General features: G+C 34.6%; 1 protein-coding gene across 2 annotated transcripts; it reads right to left on the bottom strand.

Moving 5' to 3' along the window:
* Positions 1-3,472: 3,472 nt before the first annotated feature.
* Positions 3,473-27,962, bottom strand: LOC136036855 (atlastin-2-like). 2 transcript variants are annotated; one of them, XM_065719183.1, is made up of 3 exons: positions 27,882-27,962; positions 9,563-9,805; positions 3,473-3,724 (listed from the first exon to the last, which is right to left on the bottom strand). In XM_065719183.1, the coding sequence occupies exons 1-3, from the start codon at positions 27,882-27,884 to the stop codon at positions 3,488-3,490; spliced, it is 483 nt and encodes a 160-aa protein (XP_065575255.1). In that variant the 5' UTR covers positions 27,885-27,962; the 3' UTR covers positions 3,473-3,487. The 2 variants fall into 2 exon arrangements, with proteins under 2 accessions (XP_065575255.1, XP_065575256.1); XM_065719184.1 differs by lacking the exon at positions 27,882-27,962 and adding an exon at positions 12,065-12,180.

Below are 27,962 nucleotides of genomic sequence, written 5' to 3'. Positions count from 1 at the left end.
TTTATGAGTGAAGGGCAATAGAGATTCTGGCATTTACAATAATTTTAATTAAAATTCACTAAAAACCAATAGAACAAAAACACTAATTAGAATATGGCATGATATAAAAACCTTTATGGGCCATGAATAATACAAAGATACGCCAACATAAAGATTATGAACAAAGGCACACCCTTAAATCCAAATTAGATTTTAAATAGATTACAGAGAATGGTCGTATGGATCATAACTGTACCCACAAGCTTTCCTAACATTCTAGTCTCGACAAAAACTGTATCGCTTAATATAAAATCTACCCGTTCCTCCCTTGCATACCAACGCTGAAAAATTTTCATCCTTAGGTCTATTAATTCCTTACAAAAAAGGAATTATGTCATCTTCCCCATCTCCACTTATTGGGAAAAAACAAGAACCTATCTTCAATTTCATCCTTCCGAGATACTTTCCTTTTTACCAAGGGATATAGTGTTCGCTTAGTTGGCCTATTTGGAATCTATCAGTTAAAGAGCTTTCTTGGAAAAAGGTGTTATAATAAATAATCAAAAAAGGAACTTAAAACTGAAAATAGTTGCTAACGTACAAATTTTGCAAGTTAATCATTTTTCCTAGGAGAGAACTACTATCATCTTATTTTCAGGTCTTCCGAATAGTTTTAGGAGACCGTTTGATTGACTATTTGCCAAACACAATGTTATACGAAAAATCTATTTCTATCTCACTGTCTAGGGCTATAATGGGAGAAAGGTTGAGATGGCCAGGGCACGTTTTTTGAAGAACAACGGATTGCTAAAGATCATTCTTTTCGGCATCCCTTTAGGATCAAACAAAAAGCAGTTCTTTCCCCAATGGGGCAGATAGAGGTCATAAAGAAAAGCTTTAAATTGATCCAGGCGTGGAAAGAGGATACATAGTCGTGTTGGCCTCAGGCGGCTTGGCACTGCACTGGGTTTTAGTAGTAGTAGTGGTGATATATTTATCCAACTAATAAAGATATAATCATTGTTTCCTTCTCAGAAGTTCTACCGAAAATTTCAGTTTCCAGATAATTTCACTGAGACTAAAGTAACCAAGTTCTTGTTTTTATTGTTATTTTTAATTTACAAAATACTAACAGAAATAAAACAATAATTAAAATATTTAGCCGATGTGTCAAATACTCCTTGTGTTTCCGTAAGTGATAAAGCCACAAAAAAACGATAATTAATTAATAAAAAAATAAGCCTAAAAGTGTAATTAACTAAAAGCGGGCATAAGTTAATTATTTTTAGACGAGGAAATAATTTCCAGGAGAAAATGCGTAATCATCTTAATTTCTAGAGGTTTATATTAAGCCAAATTCAAAGATATAATTGTTGTTTTCTTTTATGCAATTCCGACTAAAAACCGAATTACAGAAATTTCAATTAAGGGCAAAGCAAACAAGTTTTGGTTTTTAACTTTTATTTACAATCCACTGAACACTGTCAGAATAAAACAGTAATTCGCTCAATATGTAATTAATGTGCTAAATGTACTTTGCGTATGCATCAACAATACAACCACTTAAAAAAAATAATGAATTTTTCAAAAAGGCAAACTTGAAAACAGCTTATGATTGTATTCTATCCCCAATCAAAAATAGTGCATTGTAGGAGTTAATATTTAAACACCTCTCGGGTATTCAACAATAGTATGTTTCTTTTAAAGTTGAGTCGCATGTTGTCATTACTTGGGTACACATCTTTTCTCTTACCATCGAGGTAGGAAAATTGCATGCTTGCCAACGGTCTGCGTAGTGCAGGTACCAAGATCCAGATTCTCTGCCTTCAGCTGGGAGTGCAGTGTGTGGTTGGGGCAAATAGATAGAGATAGAGAGAGGGAGAGAGAGAGAGAGAAAGATAGAGAGAGAGAGAGAAAGAGAGAGAAAGAAGAGAGAGAGAGAAGAGAGAGAGAGAGAGAGAGAGAGGAGAGAGAGAGAGAGAGAAAGAGAGAGAGGGAGAGAGAGAGAGAGAGAGAGAGAGAGAGAGAAGAGAGAGAGAGAGGAGAGAGAGAGAGAGAGAGAGAGAGAGAGAGGAGAGAGAGAGAGAGAGAGAGAGAGAGAGAGAGAGAGAGAGAGAGAGAAGAGAAGAGAGAGAGAGAGAGAGAGGGAGATTTATTACAACAACAACAAAAAAAATAACTACAGTTTAACAGCCGCCATAAGAAGTAAAAAACTTGTCAAAGGGTGAGGCGAAAATACACACAAAAAGAGAAATTTTTGTGACAAAACAATTTCAACAAATGTACTATTTTATTCATACCCCAAGAGGCCGTTATTAATCATTTGTTTATTTACCCTCCCTCTCTCAAAAACATAGCTGCTAAAAAAAAACAACAGAGTACATGATAAGTAAGCACTTATTCTCTAATGACAAGAAGAAAAGCTACCCCATATATTATTAGCTTCTCGTGATTAGCATTAAATAGGTTATAATAATTCTGATTTAGAACAGCCATAGTCTACGTTATATAACATAATGTTTAAGACTAGTTGCAGGGGTAGTTGGTCTCTAGAGCCACTTAAATTCAGAGGCTCAGTTTATTTCTGGAGTCTTTTGCTAGCTAAGTGAGACATGTTAGTTGTGCGCGTTTTATTCTTACTGTTATGTTATTTTGTGAAACAATGTATTTGATGAATAGACAAATAGTCTAAAAATATAAATAATTATAGATTCGATCAATTGAGTACATGATAAGTAAGCATTTAATCTCTAATGAAATAAAGAAAAGCTAACTTATATATTGTTAACTTGTCGTGATACCAAAGAGAGGTACAAATTAAGAAGATATACACCCAATCACTTTAGATGTCATTGCATTTAACTTTAGTAATCCCAGAAGAGTCTAGTACATCTTGCTAAAAGCGTGGACAAAGAAAGATGATAGTCTCGTAAAATAGGTATTTCAGCCAGACGCAGCATAAAAAATGTTTACTTTAAAAATTCGCTATCACGATCTACGAAGAGTCGAATTCGAGTTTCAGGGTCAACAAAAAAAATAGGACGAAACCATCAATAGACGTTTAAAAACACGATATACTTAAAACTAGCAAAAGAATGCAAAATTAAAGTGACAGAATGAGTAAGTCAATCGTTAATCATTATTTAAGACTGGCATTTAATCAAATTCGTCAAAAATTATATATATATATATATATATATATATATATATATATATATATATATATATATATATATATATATATATATATATATATATATATATATATATATATATAAAGATATTATGGATTGCTATGAATGAAGATGGGGTACCTAGCACATGATAAGTCTGATGAAAGTTTGCGTGTACAAATTCAAGCAAATGATGGATTCATTAAAAACCATTGGGTAAGACAAGCACGCATTTTTTCCCTCGTATTTTTTATGTCCATGATTAACTGGATAATGCCTAGGGTCATGTCTGACTTTGGAAGAAGGCACATTAGTCCGATTTTAACTGGAACAACTTATATTTCGTAGATGACATTAGCCAATCTACTTGCAAGAGGAAAAAAGTAGGCGGTTGGGGTACATACAAGTACAGGTATTGAATTATAAAAAAAAAAAATCACCTCTCCTCCTGGGGTTTCAATCATGAAGACTTCCGACCAGACCATAATTCCAGTCGTTTCACGTTCACATCCTCCACGCCACTTGAATCCTGTTAGGGGAGCATCTTCTGGACCTAGCCATCCTTCGCATCCCTATAAACATAAATAAAATAAACATGTAATGTTAAAGAAATTCATTGAATCAGTTGATGAGCTGTTAAAGCTTATTACAAAGTAAGCCACCGATTTCTTCAAACAAATGCTCAACAGATGAATAAAGACTAATAATTGAACAAGCGAAAGGACTACTGATAAATAAAGCCAAATCGACAACCCCAAAAGAGAACAAAAATTGTGTTTTCAATTTTCTAACAAAGTAGGCATACTAAATTAATTTTTAGCTTTTCTAAGCTCACATGGAACCCTCTTCCCCCAAATCGACGCCTACTGACAATGAATTTAACCTGTAACTTACAATAATAATCGGGCTGGTTAGGAAAATTAAAACATTTTACAGCGACACCTAACCACGGGAGCACAGAATTGATTTCTCTTCTAGGTATAAGAACATAAAACGGATGCCATCCTTCACGTCCCTTGAAACACAAATATAACAAAGACGTAGAGCTGAGATACCTTGTAAATAAATTGATTGAATTAGTTGATAAGCTGCCGGAGTTGTTTCATCAAAATAAGCCGCTGAGGCCTTTAAACAAATATTCAACAGATGAAAACAGCATAGCCTAAGGAATAGTGATAAAAAGGGTCAAATGATTTTGCTAGGGTAGTAATGATGTATTCGTCTTTTTGTTTAATGATGTGAAAAAAAGAATTCTTGAGACTGAAAAAAAAATCGTTTCTAGTAAACGAATTTATGCAAAAAAATGATCTGTCTCAATTTTTTTCTCTATTTTTGGGCCGTTTGCATAATCCAGAACAGTAACAAAATCACGGCGGTCAAAATTTTTTATATGACTCTATTAAATAACTAAAATATTCACCTTTCTGTCTAATGACGTAAAGAAGAATCCTTAAAAGTGAAAAAATAACATTCATTTACATAAATCGTTTATGTCGAGATTTTAAAGCGATTCCTAAACTATTTGTACAGTAAAGCTTCTTTTGGCAAAAGACTCATTTAAAATTTAACTTTATAAACATTTTCTCATTTTTATTTGCAAATTATCCTTTTTTTATCACCTTGGTATATAGATAAAATTAATTTAAAAAAAAAACTTTCTACAAAACAAGTTTTTCAACGAAAAGTAGAAAACTCCATTAAACCAAAAATGAACCAAAAACTTTACAGAAAAAAATAAAATTGAATGTGCATTATCAGTTGAATATACATATACTGATATTTATTAATTCAAATGTTAAAAATATTTTATTTATAAAAGTTATAACAGTGAAAACATTTAAAATTTTTCAATAAAGTGCAAATTATGTTCTGGCCTTGGGAGAGCATAGGGGTTTTGAGCCCTATTCATGTTAATTTTTGTTCTTTTTTAATTTGACTTGGTTATTTATTGTAATTTCTATTCGTGTTGGGTTTCATTTATTTATCGATGCTGACTTAGTTTTAAGCTTGGTAGATTGTTAGATTTTATTTTTGCTCATTTTTGGTTTAATGGAGATCTCTAATTTTCTTTGAAATTTTTTTTTGTGGAATGTATTTTAAATTAATTTCTGTTTGTTTTATACTGACTGAGTCTTTTCAGGGAAAAGAAAATAATAGTTCAAATCCTTACGGCTTTTCTTTGAGAATTTATAGTTAGGCCAGCTATTTGTACGCTGGAGAAAACTTTTTAAAATTATTAACAAAATGCACCCTTCTAAAAATCTGGACACAAATGGTACTGTTTAATTTAGTTTTATACCTCCTCTAGTTGACCTGAAATAGAAAACTTAATACCATTCAAAAAAAATCTATTTATGGTCTTTGACAGCTTGGATATACTTAAACTCTTTTGATTTGGTTGAATTTTAAGAGCAGAAGTAGTAATAGAAGTAGCCCCAAAAGTTTGAACATAATACAGTCAGTCGTTCTTGGGATACTGCTGAGCTGCCTCATCGGCAATTAGCATTAACAGAATGCATTTTGATTTAATCTTAAGGTAAAATTTAGTTTTTAAACATATGGGAGAAATTGTATAACTGCGGGGGAATTGACCTACGAAATAGCCCTGGATATACAGTTACAAAACCGTTCAACAATGCTGAACAAAAAGCTGTCTTAAATTTTGAATCACTTTTTACTCATAAAAAGATTACTAGAACGTTGAATTTCCAACCAAATTAGCTCCTTTAAAATATCAAGATATAAATCACTATGATCGAGCATCACTGCTTATGATATTGCTTATATGCCCTTTAAATACTTGCATGCGTGTAGTTTTTTCGGTTAATTCAAACTCCCCCTAAACGGTTCAACTTAATGGCCCGTAAGTGTCAGTAGTCACAGTAACCGTAGACATAGTATCAAAAGTATACAGACAGTGTCTTCTGGCTAGTTCAAAACCTGTCCCGAATTACCCTGAAAGGTCTAGATTAATAATGTAAGGTGTTATTGTGATATTGCTTTGTCAGCATATTGACAATCTAAATGATCATAGTTTGTTTTGATTTTATTCAGGATCCGCCTAAATATTCCTTGAAAGCTTCACCGTAATACCCTTAGCTGGCGTAGTAGCAATAGCTGTGCTAGCATTAGTAGTAGTATGCACATAGCACTTTTTTAACATCCCCTTCGAAACATGATGAAATTTTTACTTAACACCATCAACCGGTCCTGAAGCATTGCTGACATGTCCTCTTGACAACCTATGTGGGTATTGTGTGTTTCGATTTATTTTACTACAGTTGCAATATTGCCGAAAACTTTAGCCTTAATTCCCTTAGATTTATTAGTGGTATTAGTAGCACTAGTAGTTATAGTATAACAGCAAGAATAGAGTTAACAGCAGTTCTCTTAGGCTTAGTAGCAGTAGTAGTAGTAGCAATAATAATAGTAGCAGTAGCAGTAGTTGTAGGAGTAGAAGCAGAAGAATTATGATGCAAATATTGTCTTTTGGTTAGTTCAACATTCCGCATAACAAACGTTGTAAGTGTTAATTTCACATACGAAAGTGTTCCTAAGATGTTGATGATATGCCCTTTTGACAACCTGTATACGGATGCCAGGTACAACAGAAATATTTTCTAAAAATGTCACCTTCGTACCCTTAGGCATAGTTGTAAAAGCAGTCACAGCAGTAGTATAACTACTCAACTTAATACAATTAGCCATTGCTATGATATTGTCGATTTGCTCTTTTTTAACCTGTATTGCCGTATACTTTTTTAAATTTTCATTTTATTGCCCTTAACCTTACAAGTAGTTGTTATAGAAGTAATAATTGGAGCAATAGTAATAATAATAATAGAACTAGTAATTGTTGCAGTAGCAGCAACATTTAGTAGTGTGCACATATTGCCTTTTGGTCAATTGATCATCCCCTTTAAGCATTATCTGAGAATTCCAACTTAATACACAAACCAATTCTTAATATACGCTATTTTAACAATCTAAATACACATAATCTCTTTTCTTAGTTCGAATTTGCCATTAATATTCTCTCAAACTTTACCTTCATAGACTTAGCCTTAATAGTACTGTAATCACGGTAGTTTCGGTTTTAGTAAAAGTAGTTGCAGGGTTAGTACTGTATTAGTAGTAGTAGTAGTAGTAGCAATAGTATTAATAGCGGTAGTAGCATGTTTATATTGCCTTTTGGTCAGTTGAACATCGCTTTCATGATGCCCCGGAAGTTCCACCTTGACACGTTAAACCGTTCCAAAAATATTCTTGATATGCGCTTTTGGCACCTTTTTGACGCCCTTTTCACCTGAATACTCTAATCTTTACAAATTGTTGCAATTGAAGTAGTAGCTGGAATAATTTACTTGGAAAACCACTTTGACTCCTAAAAAGGGCACTATATCTTCCAAGTTCAAATAAAAAGAACCCCATCTTAAGTTTATACGACTTTTAGGAGTAGGAAGTTAAGTAATAGTTTTCTAAAGATGTTTCTTTCTTGTATAAAAAAAATTGGTATTCAGAAGAAATTAGAAGAAATAACAATAGCATCCGTCCTATTTCTGCTGTCCTAGCAAAATATATTAACAAGAGTTGTGTTTTCCAGAGGTGAACACATAACTGGTGCTAATTTTTATAAATAAAATTCTTGAACAATTAGAGATAATATTAGCAAAAATTGAGGATACGTTTTGAGAGTAGAAATTAAAAAAAATAAAAGCCAAAAAATATTCAAAGAAGAATCTTGTACTACAGTATTTGATTACATTTTATGCTAGATTGAAGCTCGAAATACTGTTATAAAAGGTAATCAGATTAACGACGCTTCTTGCCTACTAAGATCCCTGCGCCATCCCAACAGTGTGTTACTACAACCGGATTCAATATCTGGGTCCCGTATTACCAAGCTAAGGTCAACCCACTGGGCCACCATGGGAAGTAATACTGTTATTGTATTGTATCAGATTAACGAAGCTTCTTGACTACTAAGGTCCCTGCGTCGGCCCTGCAGTGCATTCCTGTAGCATGATTCGATCGCTGGGTCCCCTATTACCAAGCTAAGGTCAAACCCACTGCGCCACCACAGGACAGTAATACTGTTATTAAATTTGAATGTCTCATTTTCAAATTTCTTGGCAAATTAATATGTTAAGAAAAATGTTTGCAACAAGTGGGACGGCGGAAACAGTACATAAAAAATCTTGGCTTATTGCTTGTTTATTTTGTAATGTCTTTACTTTTCAAACAACGGTCTCTCTCTCTCTCTCGAAAACGTTATTTCTTTGAAATTGATGGAAAATAGCCAGATGGACAGTCAAACAAATTTCAAGTTAAGCAACTGGCAACAAAGCAAATATCTATTCTAAGGAACATGAATTTAGAATAAAAAATAGAGAAAAATCGTCTGCTCATAGCTTTAAATACTCTTCGGGAAATTAGCGTCTAACCAAAGTAAAAAAAAGAGACTTCAGTGACTTTGTGACAGCCTTTACATAAAGAAATCTTTTCGTAGAACGAAGACTAAGGGAAACATTGCCTCCACTACCCCCAAATTTTTCAAGACTTCCTCGTATTTCTCGGGAAAAAAAACGGTTTTTGTGAAATCTCCCCGAAAACTAATGTTAACAAAGGTTAAAGATTTTTATCGTGTTAATGTTCGTTTATTTACAAACGTTAATTTTTGGGGATATATCGGAGAACATAATTTAGTTTCGGAAGAATTCGTGAAAATCTCGAAAATTCGGAGAGGAAGCACTGATAGATAACTATACCATTAAAGACAGCATTTTATGTTGCCCAAATCATTCATTAGGGTATTCTAGACAAGTGAATAGGATAGGGTAGTTAGTAGTCTGAGTAGGAAAAAGGGAGTACAGAATCCCTGGGGTCTGGGCTCCCCTGTACTAGGTATATAGTGTAACTAAGATTGGTATTGCATATTGTTGTTTATAATGTAAACCCGATTAAAAAGTCATTTTGGCTCAGTGATTGACGCGCCAGACCTGTAATCCTATGTCCTCAAGGACAGGGATTCAAGTTCTGTTGTCGTTGATCCTTTGGTTTAGGATGGAGGCCATTTGTGTGATTCTGTAAGCTTAGCCAGAGTCAACTGAGCTCCAACTGGGTGCCTGGAAGTAGTGGTTAAGGAGTTGGACCCCCCCCCCCCTCCATGGGTCAGTTAATATTATGCTGTTCAAGAAATACTCAATTTTCTGTGATGCTGTTTATAAAACTGATTAAACTTTTTTGAAAATAACTTGAATATTTCAATATGTCCCAATGAATTCTAGATTCAGCAAAAAAAAAAAAAAAAAAAAAAAAAAAAAAAAAAAAAAAAAAAAAAAAAAACTAATATAGCTGTTTGAACACTCAGAAACAGTTAAGCTACTCAGTGCAAGAAGAAAATAACATACCTGTCTTTTCAGGTATCGTAGCATGAAATCCAAAAGAAATGACTTTCCTTTTCTGAATGCTCCAGCTACGGAAATGATTGCGAGGGGTTTGTCTCTACAATACTCCTGATTGAGTACCTCAGCCAAAGCTTCTTCATCCAGGCTAAATGTATGATCTTCGTTTACTCTTACAATTTGAACTGCATGTCCTTCAGTAGGTGAATCTTTAACTTCCTCCATTTTTGATACTTCTTCAACAATACCCTATCAAAACAATTTTTATGGATTGTTTAGCACAAAAAAGAGCTTTAAACCATCAAAAATGTGGGTCACACATTCCTATACATTGATTAATTGAGGAAGGGGTTTTTCTGATCGATTGGTCTATTGACCATCCTCCACCTGGGATTTTCCTGAAAAACCACCCTCCCCTTCTAGACACATTAGAAATTAGTGGCAAAACTAAAATTCATAAGATTTTGACCCCCGGCTCATAGAATAAAACACTCTTCTGTCCCTTTCCTCCCAGGGCTCAGACCTGTGTGCACCTATCGTTACCTGATTTTGATGTTGAGCGTCATTGCTGCAATATTAAACTTGGTGGTATAATGAGCAAGCTATGAGACGCTGAAATACCAGCTTTGGTAAAAATAAAATCAAACTTAAAATCGCAATTAAAAAAACAATAATCGGAACACATTTAATCAAGACATTGCACTATTCGTTTTTTGTTTTCTTCTTTTTTTTAAGCCACCTTTGCAGGGAGGAAGACAATAGTACTCCATGACAACCAAAGAAAAGAAACAAATTTCAGCGGATTGTTTCTTTCTGTGATAATATCAGCTTCCGGATATCCTGCTTAATTAATGCTGTCTCTACAGTACTTTCTACTTTTCAATATTTTTTCTACTTATTTTAAAGTTTAATATGTTGGCAGTATACTAAGAAATATCACAATAAAAACAGTGCGCATGTTTGCGATAAAACAAACGATAAGAACGTTTGAATGTCTTGGGACGAATGCGGCACCATGTGGCACTATGACCTCTGACGCCAGGAGGATAAGTTTCTAATTTACAATACAAAAATATTATAGTTATCTAGCTTTTCGATAGTTGTAAACCAATTGGCTATCTCAAAGTTTTTACTCGATAGGATTTTGGCGCTGCTCATGCAGAAATTTCTAATTTGTTGAACAAAATGACAGAAATCAGCACACTGCTATGGTAAAATCTGAAACTTAATGTGCTGTATATATAACGTTTTCAATTACTGGCCGATTAGTCGTCTTAAAATTTTTAATTGATCGTATTTTGGCCTTGTTTGGGCAAGAATTTTCATTTGTAGTACAAAAGGGCAATTTTGGATACTTTTCGGCAGTAGACTACGATCTTTTTTGTTAATTAGAGAGAGTGTTGGAACTTCCAAGTTACATTCAAATGGACCATCTCCTCAAATTTTACGAGCATTAATTAGATATGATCACCCTCAGCAAAAAACAAGCAAAAAAAAAATACGCACGCTTTATCAAGTTCCTCGGAAAAAAAAATACAAAAATTCTTGTTTTGTACATAGGAGTTTGAAACTTCCGCTAAAGGGGTTTTAGATATGCCGAATACGATGCTCAGATTTCCCAAAGACGTACCATCATAAGGGGTGTTTCTTCCTTTTCCTTAATTCACGCAAATTTTTTCTTGTGTATGACTTTTTATGGTTAATCTTAAATTTAATAAATTCACTTACAGTTGGTTACCACGGACTTTTTGAAGGAAGTACAGGTTTGAGCGCAAGTTAAACTTTCGTGTAAGCATGGTTGGCTTCTATCCATTCTAATTTCTAACGTTAAACCTATTTTTTTTAAATATCTTTATGAAAATACCTTATTTTTTTCAATGATTACGAATCCAAATGTAGTTTCGGCATATAATTGCATGAATGGCAAATATAAGAACGAATCTCAGATAAAAGTTTAAATTTAGTGCTTAAATTATCAGTTTTCTTTGTATCCTTAATATATATGTAAGAAGGGGAGGGGTATCTTCCATAGCCTGAAACGGTAACCTTCCAGCTACTATTTACTAACCCTGGCTAATCCTGTCACTGGTTGGGCAATAGTTAAATACCACTTCTAACATACCTGTACCAATGATGACAGGGATTAATGGGCCGTAAGATTGGTCCAAATACTCTCGTACTAAAATATTGGATAAAAGGGTCTAAATAAAAAACAATCCAACAATTTCATGATAAAAAAAAAATTCTTTTCAGGGAAAAGAGTCTTTACAAGACCCGAGCCCTGGAGTATGGACTGTGTGTCTGCAAATTTCGTACTTTTAACACTCTACAAAAGATCATTTTGTTCTCAGTAGACCCCGCCCTACCTTAGTCATTGAATTGAATACCTGAGACTGTATAATTCGAATTATTTTTTCATTCTAATTGAGATAGTCAACTCAAATATAATTGCACAGCCAAAAAGACCAAATGTAAAAAAAAAACAAAAAACATTTTAACCAGACTTACCATTCAATTCAATTAATAATCCAAATGCAACTGAAATAAAACTAAAGAAAACTAAATACAAAATAACAATGCGAACAATTATACACTTTAAGGACCAAATTGATACTGAGCATTTCATTCAACCTATACTTGGTGATTCGTGTTTATCCGGATTAGCTCAACATTTCATTTTCTTCAAACAGCATAATCAAATATGTAAAAATTGCAATGACCAGAATTTGAAACAATCCTAGGGGGTATGAACTTATTTTCCAATGAAAAAGCTAATGCAGGGTGAACTACCGAAATCCAACAGGGGGTATAACTGGTCAATTTGAATTTGACCTGGGCAATTGGCATGACATTAAAAACTAGGTAATTAACAAGAAAAAAATAATACAATCACAAATATCATCATATGAACTGTTTATGCTTGAAAGTGTTGAAGATTGTAAACAAAAACTGAAGGGCTAAATTAGGCCGGGGGGCTCTGTCCCTCTGATAGGAGTCTACAGCCCTTTAAAACGGGCGAGACAATCCTGGAAAAGCAAATTTACATTTAAAGTGTAGAAAATTTTCGGATTTTCTCAGACCCTCCCCCCCAAAAAAAAAGTTTTTTAATAAGCTAAGTTTAAAAACGACACAGAACTTCAACATCCAGATATGCATACAGACGCACAATGTAAGGAATGCCAGAATGTCGATATTGCTCGGTCTGATTACAATTACTTGATTCCTAATGATAGGAAACATGTCTCAAACATGCAGCAAAAACAAATCCTAAAAGCATTTTTTTTTTCAACTGTGCCCTCTTAAATACACCCCTCTCCCAAAAATATTGGCTGTGTAGACCGGTGTCATTAGCCCAGATTAAACAATATTGGATCTGCCATATTTTTTTTGGTTGTTGTTGTTTTCTTTTGTTCTACTATAGATATCCGGGTTTCAATCTAATGTGCCCAACCCAAGAGTCACCCGCATAAAAGAGCGGTCAATAGTTGTTACGGTTAGAACCTGCCTTAGCTCCGCCTAGCCTCGAATGGACTGGATGATCTCAATAACATCACTTGGGTTATCGATAAAGAAGAAGTCCCAACAAAGACACTGATGCGGGAAGAAGCTGAATCAATAAGTAACAAACTAGGCCTACTCTTTTTTATATTTATAATAATTTTTTCAAAGCTTTCAAAACAGTTCTGTCTCCTCTTTTGCACTAGCAAAGTTTGAAAATATCTACTAGGGTTTAAAGAAGAGCTTCAAACGAAATTATCAAACAGTGAGATGAAATGTAAATGGCCCAGCTTCAAAGAGACTGTATAATAACAAAGAATTTTTTAAAGTCAAGGAAAAGACGGTAGACATGTTTGAAAATTTTATAAATAATCTGAAATGAATAGCTCTGACTAACTACATACCTTTCGCAAACTAAATTGTACCTTTGGGCCGTGGGTCATGTGAAAAATAGCAGCAATTGTGACCCATAGGCCATGATCGCGGAGGAACATAAGCGTCATTGAATATTGGATGGACTTAAAGCCTCTAAAGGCACATCCAAAGCCGAAGTAACTGATACCTATCAAATTTAATATAGTCCCACTTGATATTTTTAATGAAATGGAAGACAAGAATGTAGACTTTCTCTCACTGAGGCTTTTCGAGTAGGAACACCGAAAGCATATCTGTACCTGTAGAACTTGAAGTTTATTTTATTTTTTAACAAATTTCGCCTGAATCCTCGTTATAGTAGGTCAGCTTATGGCAAGATTTCTTTAAGGGGGGGGCAGAGCTTCTTTCCCTAAAAGCCTGAATAAATCCTAGCGTACGAAAAAACTTAGTTAAGAAAATAGCATTTACCTCCCACTGGGTGTGATTAGATCTAGTAGCTCCTCCAGAAAGATGCCTAAAAATCACGGTTGCAAATCACAGAAAGATGCCTAAAATCACGGTTGCCTTCTACTCCTACTACTAGGAACAAACAGTGTTGCTATTGGAGGTAGAATTATACCAGATTCAGTACATTTTCTCCTAACCTGTACGTCTGCCCAGATGATAATTCAGTACAATTACTCCAAGAAAGCTGGTTTTAATTCAAATTTAAATGACATGGATCTTAAAACAAGACTGATTTAGTTCAATTGTTAAGGTAGGCCTGTTGAAGTAGTCTTGGCCATCTAAACCTTTCTTTCATGGGATGCAATTGCCTTGTTCATAAAGTTTGTTGTTTGACTTACGGACGGTCAAGCAGGTACCTATAACTATCTTTATACTAATTCCTCTGGAAAATATTCAAGAAATATTCCCCCACCTTTCAAAGCGCCCATGCTTCACAAACATACTTGACCACTGTCAATACCGTAGCTTCAAATATTCTAATCGTGATTTGAAGACTAATTTTTGTATTCTTCCTTATTTTTTCCAATGCAAAAAAAAAAAAAAAACAGACTGGGCAAAAAACAGAATACAGCAAACCCTTAAGGTTGACACGTATTTAGGGGCCCATTTTTTTCCTCCCTCATTGTGTTGGGATTGGTTCAAATCTAAAACTATGGCATTAGCTCTTGCTTCAAACTGAGCGCCGCTCCTCTCACAAGGATTGTATCACGGACAAACCACAAAAAGGCAGAACTAGGACACTTACTCTGACTTCCCACTAAGCTTTATTAGATTCGGCAACCCATTCTTATACATATAGTAATGACAGAGATTTAGGAGCCTTCCCTCTCAAAACAAGATGAAAGTGTGTGCAAACCCCCAAAAAGCAAAATTCAAGCACTGATTCGTGGTTTTGACCCAATTTGGCTGATAAATAATGATTCGTTCAACTAGATGTCTTGAAAAAAGAACATCAGTGTTTGCTGAAAGTTCATCTGTTATAGGATGTGTTCATCCTGATATTTTGGGCCCACTTTTCCATACTTTTCATGGGAGGCTCTTTGGATCAGTGTTGAAGGTGGAAACTCACCAATCATTTCCCAGTTATTTGGAGGAATATATTTTGACCCAGCAAGTAATATGGATGCTGAAGGGTAAAAGCTCCTCTCTCATTGCAGAAATGATGGATTATAAAGAAAACATTAACTTTTAGTAGTCAATCGAAAAGCTTAACCCATAAAGAGAAGATGCCAAAAAGGGACATCAGCCCATTATATTTAGGTTAGCTTCGTATAATGCTAAAAACGAAGGGAATTCATTTTTTTTTTAATGAAAGTAAACTAATGCTACTGCTACTGACAACTCCCTTTAGGACCAAGTCGCCTGAGGCCAAAACAGCTGAACATGTTTGTTCTCTATTAAAAGCCTCCCTCTTTACACCATCCCAAGAATCTCCATTTTCCTTAAATCTCTTCATACGACCTCTTCCCACTCCATTCTGAGACATTTGGCACTAGACGGCTTTTTCATTTGGCCCTAAATGGATGGCCAAAAAGGACGATCTTTGACGATTTGTCATTCTTCATCTGCTAAACTTACTCTACCCATCTCAATTTGTCTCCCATTATAGCTCTAGAAAGCGAGAGCCACATTTTTTGTACACCCTGCTCTTTGAAATACAGTCAGTCAAATGGGTAGCAAAAACTATCCATAGACAAATCCTCTGGAAGAATAGCAATAAAACACAAAACAGACAAAATGATCCTACTTGTAGAGCTATTGTAACTCCAGTGTGGTAGTAGAGCTATTACATAGTATATAAATAGCAGCAACCTGTAATAGTTCAACACACCTCATAAAAAGACAGGAAAGGAAGAAGGCTAAATGGTTTTGACTGAGAAGTCCATAATTACTAACAGAAGACGATTATCGTATACAAATACATAAAGGTACTTCTGGTACTACATATTCATTTCATTTATTTTGAACAGTTGAATTTAACCATAAAAATATTTTTGAAGGCAACCAGTAAATAAAACACAATTAAGAGCTTGCTTTATTTACTGTAGTCTAAAATACTAGAAAGGAAACATTCCTAAAAGTTTAGCCTAAAGTGAAGCTTCAATATAAAGTTCAATGGGTCAGCAAGCTCCTCATTAGTAGGGTAAGTCTGGCTTATTTTCAGTTTTAAATCCTACTCCTACAATTTTAAATCCTACAATTAGATTTCAAATGCTTGTTTTTCTCTGGCGTGTTAAAGAAGCCGCAAATAATTGCAACCATCGAATCTCAGCCTGTGTCTACCAACTGTGTCTACCCTGTGATCTCAGCGTGTGTAACTGAGTCTCAGCCTGTGTTTACCAGCCACATAACATATATCTAGACAGAACGATCATCTCCTATCTCAACAATTAGACAAAGCCAGACCGCAATACAGCTCCTTCTGAGAAGATCTAAACCAAGAGAATACTAAGCAACATTACATCTTTTCATGGGTAGGCATGCGTGTGGCATCAGTATTCACAGCCTGGAGAAAAAATAAGGCGAATTGACTGTCTAGGGGATAAGAAAGAATGCAATACGCTGAAGAGATAAAGACAAAGGAAAATAATTGGTTTGGCTGTAATAATGCAAAAGGTAAAGATAATATTGGTTTGAGAATGGAAAGGAAAACAAAGAATGAATAATATGATTTGTTTTGGCATCTGCCAAAAGTCTTTTGCTATGTCATGTCAAAGCTTGATAATTAAGCTACAGCAAATTATGCAAGCAAGGCCATTGTTGAATCTAGTTAGGGACCAAACCCCCTTCCTCTGTCTTAAACATACCCTAGACAAAGCAAAGTTTGAGTGGCAACTGACAATAAACTTGGTAACTAGAATGATTAAATAATTTAAATAATCTTAACACAATTCTGAAACATCCAAAGTTACATACCAAACTTGCAAGTAACCCAAAACTGGAAAGATAATGAAACGTATCGTGAGGGTTGACTTGATGAGTCATAAGAGAATAATGCTGTCTGAAGAGAAGTTTTACGTAATTTGCAAGTTCGTTGCAGAAAATATACAACAATAATAACAACAAACATTACTTTATGTTCTTCCTATAACACAAATGCAATTCTTTTAATATCCTTTAATTTTCTGAAAACTCACTAACAATTTCAGACAAACAGATCTTATCAGGCGTTTGGTATTTCCTTGGATAGGGTTACTCAACCAGTTATTAGAAGAAAAAGAAAGGTCCTACATCAAATTTCCACGGACATTTTTATAGCCCAAAAAAAGAGTATAAAAAAGGGAACATTCAAAGGAAAATATTTCCTTGCCAAGAAGAAAAAGTTTTGATGCTCCATGGCACAATATTACCATTTAAAACCAGAGATTATTGTGAGGCCAAATAGATAATCTATGCTAAAGCTATTAGGTTGCAGCTGTGTGGTAAAACATTTTAAAGTAAATTTCAAATTGTATAGCCAAATCGAGGATCTCCCAATCTGGCATTTTCCCTGTCACGGCGTTGATCAGAATTTAGCACTGGAAATTTCCTTATTTGCTAAAATTTATTCTAAACCCCCCTTTAAGAGATCCTGAATCCACCACTCAGTCAAGTCATAAGCCATACCTATGAAATAGGTAGTGAACCACTTCGCTGGCTCACTCCCTTTCTTTCTGCTTTTGGAATCGTAAATAATACAGGTTTGCACCATTTTTCAAAGTTGATGGAGCAACTGAGAAATATACAATGAACAGCGTAAACAAAGGAAATGGGAGGAGCTTTTACACACACTGAGACTGTAGCTAACAGATATTTTTTTAGTATGATTGTACTGTCTAGATATCTGTATTGTGCTGCCAACGAAAGCATACTTAATAAGTCTAACATTGGCCCAGTTCAGCCTAGAAGGTAAAAATATGGTAAATTTGTATTATGATTAATTCAAGAGACAAACACAATAACAAGATTTAATATTTTTAAACAAGTTTTTTAAATGTAAGTAAAGAGCAAAATAAAAACTTAATGGAACATGAATAATTTTATGCAAGAGGGAGAGCTAATACCCCCCATTCCCTGCTTTTTCATATGAGTTATGTTTATTACTTTACTCCAAAAGCTGCAGGGTGTAACATATGTGGCCAGTTGATAATTATAAGTGTTTTATTTACCAGCTATCTATCCCAAACTTTGAAATTAAATGTCTTACTATTTGAACTAAATACTGTTGCGAAATGGCTCATTCTAACGGAAATTAGACTATATGAGAATGATTAACGCATTCATCTTTCTTAGAGTCACAGTTTGTGAAGGAGCTCTAGGATTATCAGTATTGGTATCTTTAGTACGTTCGTCAGGATCAGATCAAGTACGATTCCTAAATGAATAAGTGGTTCTTTACCTCAAGTCTAATATACTTAATATTAATGTACAAGTTAATATCAGAATTCCAAGTTCTAGTGCCATTTTTAAATGACTAGAAAAACTGGAGGGCACCTAGGCCCCTTCCCAAGCACATTTTTCCCCAAATTCACCTAATCAAAATTTTGGGATAGCCATTCTGTTCAGCTTAATCGAAATCCTAATAAATATGTCTTTGGGGACGACTTCATTCCCCAAAATCCCCGGGGGAGGGGCTGCAAGTTACAAACTTTGACCATTGTTTACATACAGGAACAATTATTATGAAGTGTACAAACGTTTTCAGGGGGAATTTTACGCGCTGGGATGGGGGTGGATTGGGGGAGAGGGTTACGTGGGAGGATCTTTCCATGGAGGAATTTATCACAAGGGAAGATAGTTTACATGAAGGGGGCACAGGATATTATAGCATTATTAAAAAGAAAAAAAAACAATGAGAAAATACATAAAAAAAAATTTCACCTGGAAGTAATGAGTAGCATTTAATCTTAAAACGAACATAAAATATTAGGTACATTAGGGGGTTCGTCTCCTCCAAGATACCTTGCTCTTTATGCCAAAGTATTTTTAGTAATTTCAACTATTTATTCTATGGCCTTTGTGATTCAGGGGTCATCCTTAAAGATTTGGGATAAAAATCAAGCTTAAGAGTAAAGAGCAAAGTATTGACAAGAGGGCAGTAGTTGCTCTTTTTTAAGGTTTTGGTTCCTGTTGGGTTGAGTTACTTACAGCTCATTATATACAAATAATTCATCAATCTTCAAACAAAGATATCAGACAGCAGAGTAAGAAATAAAGACCAATCAGTTGTAAAAAAAAAATACATGAGAATAAGATAAAACTTTACAAGAAAACAGCTTGGAAATAATAACAAAATTTTTACTTTCGGGTATAATATACAATTTTTATGAATCATGTTTGGGGGTCACTTCTGTTTTAATCAACCATTCCCCAAATTTGAATATAATCTATGGCTTAATTTTGTCTCATTAAGGGGGCAGAGAGGAGGGGCAGCAATATATATGGTAAGAAGATTATACTTAACAAAAGTTTTGAATGGCGAATCCAATTTTACCGCAATCTTTTCAATTCTATTTTTTTTTTATCTCAGGACCAGCCTTCATACAGGGGTAATAATTGTTCAAGCATTAGAAGTTGTGGAGGCAGGTCTAAGTATTCAAAAAAATCCAATGCCCTAATTTGAGCAGAATATCTATTCTGTAAAATTTCATTTACTTACTTAACAACTTTCCTAGACCATAAGAAGATCCTACATTGCAGTTGAAACACTCAAGACCCCACTAGACTTTTCCGCTAGACGCCAGCCAAAGATATTGCAGGAGGGAGTTCAGCAGAGTAGCAATGGTGAGGGGAGGAGGAGGAGGGGAATACATGTGAAGATAAAAGGTTACATACAAAATAAAATTTTCAAGGGAAAAAGAAAAGTACTAAATTTTTATATATCTAATGAAGCAAAATTCAACAAAATCTTAAATGGTGAAAATTCCTGGCAAAAATATCAATTTCTTAGCCAGTACTTATGTATTATACTGCCAGAACTCAAAAAGTAAAGTTAGGTTAAATCTAATGAATATATAATACTTTAAAAACAAACTTGGCCTATATATTTGCACATTATGGGGGGGGGGCGACCTGACCTAAAGTAATCTAACCTCCACCCCCAATGTGCAAATATATAGCCCAAATTAAATAATTCCAATGTATTCTGTCATCTGCCACTTGTTTTCCACTAAGTGCAAGCTAATTGTTTCTTAATACAGAGAAATAAAACCAGATTGTTCTGAAGTTTTACACAGCATAAACTTGAATGTTGGCAGTATAATACATAAGTAGCCTACCCTTTAATCTATCACACATTCAATAATTATATATTTAAGATTTATATAATAAAGCTAGAGGAAATGCAAACAAGATACATACCAAATTGTAGAAAATAAGAGAAAAGGGTATCATCTTAAAGGATCCATTTCAATTCTGAGTAAAATGATGGTTATATTTTGAAACAACATAAAAAAGTCTTGAGAGGTATGTTCATCTAATTTATAGCTTGATAATGAAGAATATCTGCCAATTTATCACAAAATCCCCTCCCCCTCTGCATATGTACCATGCTTTCCCTATTTCATTTTAGAGTAATTTTTCAATCTAACTCTCTTATATTTTCAGACCTTTGACAAATAAACAGAATAGCAGAAGAAAACAAAAAATTAACTAAAAAACTTTGAAAAGTAATGAAAAACTTATTTCAAGTTAAGTGAAAGTGATAGTTAATAGGGGGGATTGTTAGTGGTGATAAATCCCTATGTGTGGCAACCCTGAACAAAGGGGGATTTTTGGGGAACCAATTGTCTCAAGAAGACAGATTTATGACAAAATCCCCAAAAATTCAGGGATAGTGGAAGCGCTGGTATTTCCAGATGGAATATGCCAACAAATTTTCCTAGACTAAGTAGACTAACCAACTTTTTGCATGAGAGAGCCAAACTTGTGTTTTGAAAGCTTTTCTTAGAGCAAAATTTTTTTTATATGTAAAAATGGCATTTTCAGACAAATTGCCAAAAAACTTGAAAACTGCCAATTAGCATTGCTACTTTGCTACCCCACTTTTTCCATGGCAACTGGCCCCTAATGCAGTGAAAAAATTTTATCATCCTCAACACAGAGCGCAACAGATCCAGTATTGTACAAATGTACAAATTAAGGTAAAAAAACAAAAGTACCTGATCAAGAATTTTACAACAACAAAAAACACTGACATGGCTTAAAATGCAGTAAATATTGAGCAGTTGGCATAAATGGCCTACAAATAAAGTAAACATACCACTTCATGCCCATTTTTATGCTATTTCTGAATATAATAATTGTTTTTGTCCAAATTCAATTTCCCTACCCAAATATATAGTCTATATTATATATTCCCATGCATTTATTGATTCTTGATTTTGTCACTGCCAATTCAATTTACCAGTAAACTGATTTTAACAAGAGTGATACTAACAGAGGTGTAGCCTCTAAGTGTATCAAAAAGAGAAAGAGGCATAATCTTTGAGAGTCCATAAAGGGCTTAAATTGAATTTGTAACAAAAATGATGATTGTAATAAAAGACATAAGAATCTGGAAAATGTGCCACCAAAGTGAAAAATGGCATGCAGAAGCTTTCCAGTCCTGCAAAACTATCAAAGCTGAATCTCCTTACATTTGTTTACAGGAGAAATGCAAATAAAAATAAGAGTTGGAATTAAGGAGCAGCATAAAACAAACAGAAATTATTATGTATATTAGGGGGTTTGTCCTGTAAACAAGGGGTACTATTTTAGCTTAGAAGTTAATGAGGGTTAATAATGAGGCAAATTCAATTTCCTTACCCAAATATATAGTGTATATTACATATTTCCCATGTATTTATTGATTCTTGATTTTGTCACTATCAATTCAATTTATAGGTAAACTGGTTTTAACAAGCGTGATACTAACAGAGGTGTAGCCTATAAGTATAACTAATTAAGAGAAATATGCATTATCTTTGAAAGCCCATAAAGGGTTTAAAATAGAATTTGTAACAAAACTCATGATTATAATCAAAGACATAAAATTTCTGGAAGATATGCTAACAAAGTGATATGCAGGAGCTTTCCAGCCCTGCAAGTCTATTAAAGCTAAAATTTCTCTACACTTGTTTACAAGAGAAAAAGAGGTGATGCCATTTTAGCCTACAACTTAATGAGGGTTGATACTCTCCCAGCATTATGTTGTTTCCTGTGCAAGCTCCAGTCTTGGACTGCTAAAACCAACTATCAACAGCAGACAGGCATCTATATTTATAAAACTATATAAGGCTCTTGCCAGACCCAATCTTGATTTTAGCATGTTTTTGGTGGTCCTTCTTATAAATAAGATGTGAGGCTCATTGAAAACGTACAGAGACAAGCAACAAAATGCATACAAAGTCTAGCATCAACCTCATATGAGGACTGCCTCAGGTACCTCAAACTACCCACTCTGGTTTACAGACGCTTGCACAGCAACATGATGCTTACTTACAAGCTGCAGAGCAAAAAGTCAGCAATTTTTGGCAGCAATCTCAGTACCAGCTGGCACAACACAAGAGGACACTCCAAGGAGCTACCAAAGTGAAGCTCCCAATCGCGAACACACCAAAGATTCTTTTTGAGAAGAGTCATAAACCATTGGAATCGGCTGAAAGATTTCACTGTCAGTGCTCCCTCCATCCAGTCCTCAACTCAAGAGCACTATAGGTCTGGAAGACCTTAAAGCTCTCAGATGGATTAAGGCAAGGTGATTATTCTCTACTGTTGGTCCCAATTCAAGAACTAGACACCATCACCTGAAATTTGTCAAGCAGTCTCTCATATCCAGAGGATACACTCAATTCTTTTCCTTGCATACTGTTAATGGTGGGAACAAACTCTCTGAAGTAGCCTGATGGTTATAGGTGAATTCATTGATGTTTTCAAACAAAGCCTGGGTCCTGAGTAGTCCTCTAGAGCAGGGGTCTCCAAACTATGGCCCGCGGGCTACATCCGGCCCGCCACATAATTTCATCCAGCCCGCCAAACAAATACCGTGTGTTGGCCTTGAAAAAAAAAATTATCGTACGACTGGCATCACAGGATTATTCAAAGCTGGGGCTGTTGACTGATGGCGGTCAGGTGGCTCAGCCCAAGTCAGTTTCCCTCTCTTGATTGTGTGAATCACAGATACTAGTACTGGTAGGTATGTGTTGTGCATTACAACCAATCAGTTGTGTATAACTGTATATTGTATGGATAAAGGGCAAGTGGGGCTTCGTTGTATTATGTGCAGTTATGTGAGAAAGAGCATGGGGTGAGTGAACTGAGGTGTTGAGAGGATTTGATCATTAATGATGTATTTCGAGCAGTATTGTCATTGGCTTTATGATGTGTGGTTAGGGTGCTTTTGCACTACGAGCAGAGCCGAGCGGAATGGAGCTCAGCGGCGTGGTTGGGTATTCACATGTAAGCAGAGCAGCAGCCTTCACAACGAACCATTCGCTATGGAGGATTTCGTGTGCTTTTTAACACCACATAAAGCTGTTTTTCCTGTACAAATTATTTTGCCTATTTTACCCTTATGTTTTCAGATATGGAAAATTCAAAGAAAAGGAAAAAATAACAAATGCAAAATAAAGTACTTTTTTGTGAAAGCAAATAATAAAGCTTTAATGCCTCATATGTAGAGACAGTGTTTGCTGTTCTGAAGGAATACAATATTCGTTGGCACTATGAATCTAAACATGACTCAAGTTATTCTCACATCACAGGAGCAGAATGTACTAAAAAGTTGAATCATTTCAGCACAGTCTGCATTCTCAACAAGCTGTTTTCAGTAAGAAAATAACTGAAAATAAAACTTCAACTAGAGCCAGTTACAAAGTTGCCTGTGTTGGCTAAAAAAGGAAAACCTTTCACTGATGGTAGTATCATAAAAGAGTGTTTAGTGGAAGCAGCAGAAGAGGCATGTCTAGAAAAAGTAAACCTCTTCAAAATGATAAGTCTTGGGTCAAATACTGTTGCTTGTAGAATTGAAGATTTAGGAGGCGACATAATTCAGCAAATAAAGGAAAAAACAAAAAGCTTTTGCTGGTATTCTCTTGCTTTGGATGAATCAACTGATGTGTGTGATACCTCTCAGCTCTTAGTATTCATTCGTGGTGTTGATAGTGAATTTAATGTGACCCAAGAATCAGAATCAGTTCACAGCATGCACAACACAACAACTGGAAAAGACATTTTCAATGAAGTAAGTAAAACTATAACAGAATATAACCTGGAATGGAAACAAGTGCAGTGTGTGACAATTGATGGAGGAAAGAATATGTCTGAGATAAAACAGGGTTTGGTTGGGCAAATTACAACTGCTTGCAAGGTTGGAGGATTCTCAAAACCCATTTTTCTGCATTGCCTTATCCATCAACAAGCATTGTGCCTAAAATATGTTGATATGTCTTGTGTCATGAAACCTGGTGTTTCTGTGGTTAATTTCATTAGATCTCATGCACTCAACCATCGCCAGTTCCATGATTTCTTGAAAGAAATTGATTCGGAGTTTGTTGACTTGCCTTATTATACAGCAGTTAGATGGCTTAGTTGCAGAAAGATTTTGCTGAATTTCTTTGAGCTCAGATCACAAATTGATTTACTTCTCACAGAGAAAAATAAAAACAAACCTCAGCCATTATTATCAGATTATGAATTATCAGATAATTGCAGATATGACAAGTCATATGAATCACTTGAATCTGAAATTGCAAGGCAAAACAAATTTGATCAGTGACTACTTTGTTCATGTCAAGGCATTCAGAGCAAAACTTCCGCTACTTGAAGGCCAGGTGAAAGTTAAGAATTTTGCTCATTTTCCATGTTGTATAAAATTTCATGCAGAAAGTAAAGTTGAATTTCCTTCTTCATTTGCAAATGAAATAATTTCAGATTTTAAAAAGCAGTTTCATGAGGCGAAAAATCAGAAATTTTAAAAAATAAAATCAGGCTCTTTCATAATCCATTTGACTGCAATACTGAAAATCTTCCAACTCTATTTCAAATGGAAATGTCTGCAGCCAGATTAGTTTCCAAATTGATAAAGTTTGCTTGTAGTTTTGTGTCCATTTTTGGTACAACATACTTGTGTGAACAAACATTTTCCAACATGAAGTATGTGAAATCTAACTATCAAGCAAATTTGTCTGATGATCATTTCAGTTCTATTCTTACAATTGGCTCATCTAATCTGGAACCTGATTTTAATTAAATTTTAAAGTCAAAACAATAGTATCATTCATCACACTAATTTTGTTGCATAAAACTAAAGGCAGGAGTCTATTTAGTTTACCCTGATTTTTTCCAACAAGATATGTTTTAATTTTTTTTATGTTTATACTCTAATATTTGAGGAAATTAAATTACTAGCACTTATTTTTTTTTTCTCTCATTTTTTATCCCTTCGGCCTGCATGAATATGGGAAATATATAATATGGCCCTTACATTGAAAAGTTTGGAGACCCCTGCTCTAGAGAATTCAAATCAACTGGGAAGCTACTAACCACTAAACTGCATTTGGTCACTAAAGAACTTTGAAAACAACTCAAATCATCACTCTGGACCTCTACAGGGAGAATCCTGACATTGTTCTGAGCTGCAATTGAAGATAGCCTACAGCCAGAAAAAGCATTGAATGGTTTGTTTACTTTATTCATAGGTCATTTATGTAAAACTACTTAGTATTTACCTAAAGTCCTACTGAAATGATAGAACTTACATTTTAGAAAACTGAAATCAATGAAAAGCCTAGAATTAGGGCTATTGAGAAAATAAAAAACAATTCTTACTTCATAATATCCAGAAATATATACCCTAGTTAACAAATTCCAAAAGCAATTCTGCTATACCTACCTTATACCCAGCCCCCCCCCCCCCGCCCCATTTAATTTAACCCAAATTGTAAGATATATTTATCATAGGCTATCTTTCTGTTTTCTTATTGTGGTGGTATTCATTCAATTAAGAGTACACAGGTTCAAACCAGAGAAGATACATGGCAGAAAAAAGGAAAAACTTTAACATGTTTCCTTCTCAATAGCCTTAATCCTAGGCTTACAGCCTACCAAAAAAAAGGGATTGAAAACTGAAAATTGGGTAAACCTCAAAGCTAGCCTATATTAACAAAGTATATGCCCTAATCCTGTAATGTGTAAACATATACTGTGTACAGAATTGCATCCTGCATCCAAATACAACATTTAGGCTATTTGTGTTACAGATGGACCTTACCCCAAACCTAGGTTTTGTTTTCAGAATTCAGACAAATAGATGTTGTGCATATAATCTTTTGGGGTAAAATTCTAGTTAATTGACTTCTTACTATCTTGGAAAGGGTTTAGGTTAGGAAAATGAAACTTTCAGGGCTGGGTCTACAGGCTAAAGTATGTCCCAGGAAGGTATTTTAAAGTACCCACCTCTACTCTTTCTCACTCTAGAGGGCTCTGAGATTTGCCTACATGACAGGTCTATACCAATTGAAATTTTGACAAAGCAAAATTGTATGGTAATAATCTTGCAGCAATAATCAAATACCTTCAAATAGCCTCACCATGAAAAGACATTAATTGCATAATGAGCAAAAAACTGGTAATTACAAAAATATTTGTATATATTTTAACAAGGAATTTCTTTTTTCTTTTTAAGACATGAAAAAAAGTTGTTTAAAAGCAAAAAAAAAATTTGAAAAAGTTACTAGTTGCTTTGGTAAAATTCTAGTTAATTGACTTCTTGCTATCTCAGAAAGGGCTTAGGTTAGGAAAATGAAACTTTCAGGGATGAATCTACAGACTAAAGCATGTCCTGGGAAGCTATCCTGAAGCAACTACCTCTGCTCCTTCTCCCTCTAGAGCCCTGACCTTTTATGACCTTTAAAAAACGTTTGTTATAAAAGTGAAACCTTGCAAAATTGATCTTCTGCTTAATTGAAGTACAACAAAATTGTTTTCAGCTTCACAACTTTGCTCAATTCCATTTTATAAGGTTTTAAAGATATGCAAATACATTTCCTAAATTTTGAAAAAAAAACATTGATATGGCTCAAAATTCTACTCAAATAACAGGAATTGCATTTTCAGAACTAAAGGCAGAGAAAAAGCAACTAGTAACAGAAAATTAAGGTAAAATGTTGTTTTGTCAAAATTTCAATAGGTATATACCTGCCATGTAGGCAAATTTCAGGGCCCTCTAGAGGGAGAAGGAGTAGAGGTGGGTACTTTAAAATACCTTCCCAAGATATACTTTAGCCTGTAGACCCATCCCTAAAAGTTTAATTTTCCTAACCTAAACCCTTTCCAAAATAGCATGAAGTCAATTAACTAGAATTTTACTGTTGCTTTTTCTCTGCCTTGGTTCTGAAAATGCAATTTCTGTTATTTGAGTAGAATTTTGAGCCATATCAATGTTTTTTCAAAATTTAGGAAATGTATTTGCATATCTTTAAAACCTTATAAAACAGAATTGAGCAAAGTTATGAAGCTGAAAACAATTTGTTTTACTTCAATTAAACAGAAGATCTATTTTCCAAGGTTTCACTTTTAAACACACATATTTTTAAAGGTCATCAAAGGTCAGAGCCCTCTAGAGTGAGAACAATTGGGGGTAGGTATTTCAAAATACCTTCCCAGGACATACTTTAACCTGTAGACCCATCCCTGAAAATTTCATTTTCCTAGCCTAAACTCTTTCCAAGATACCAAGAAGTCAATTAACAAAAATTTTACCTCTTTTGGACCATAGAAACCAAAGAAGGGTTGACCTAGTATCTTGGGAATAATTTCCTGGGTCTATTTTTAGGCCCTGGATTCATTCCTGATATTTTTATTCACCTAACTTAGCCACTTTTCAAGGTAGAAAGAAGGCTCCTATCTAGAATTTTACAGCTAAAATAATTTAGTTTATAATTTTGATGGGAATCAGAGGGTTTAAATAAGATGAGTAACTCCTTACCATTAGCTACCTACAAAATTCCCCAAATCAATGCCAAATTTTTCTAAGACTTCTTCATTGAATCAACGTTGCACACAATTC

Source organism: Artemia franciscana, chromosome 16, assembly GCF_032884065.1.
Source record: "Artemia franciscana chromosome 16, ASM3288406v1, whole genome shotgun sequence".
In the NCBI taxonomy this organism is placed as follows: Eukaryota; Metazoa; Arthropoda; class Branchiopoda; order Anostraca; family Artemiidae; genus Artemia; species Artemia franciscana.
This window is presented reverse-complemented; position numbering and strand designations above follow the sequence as displayed.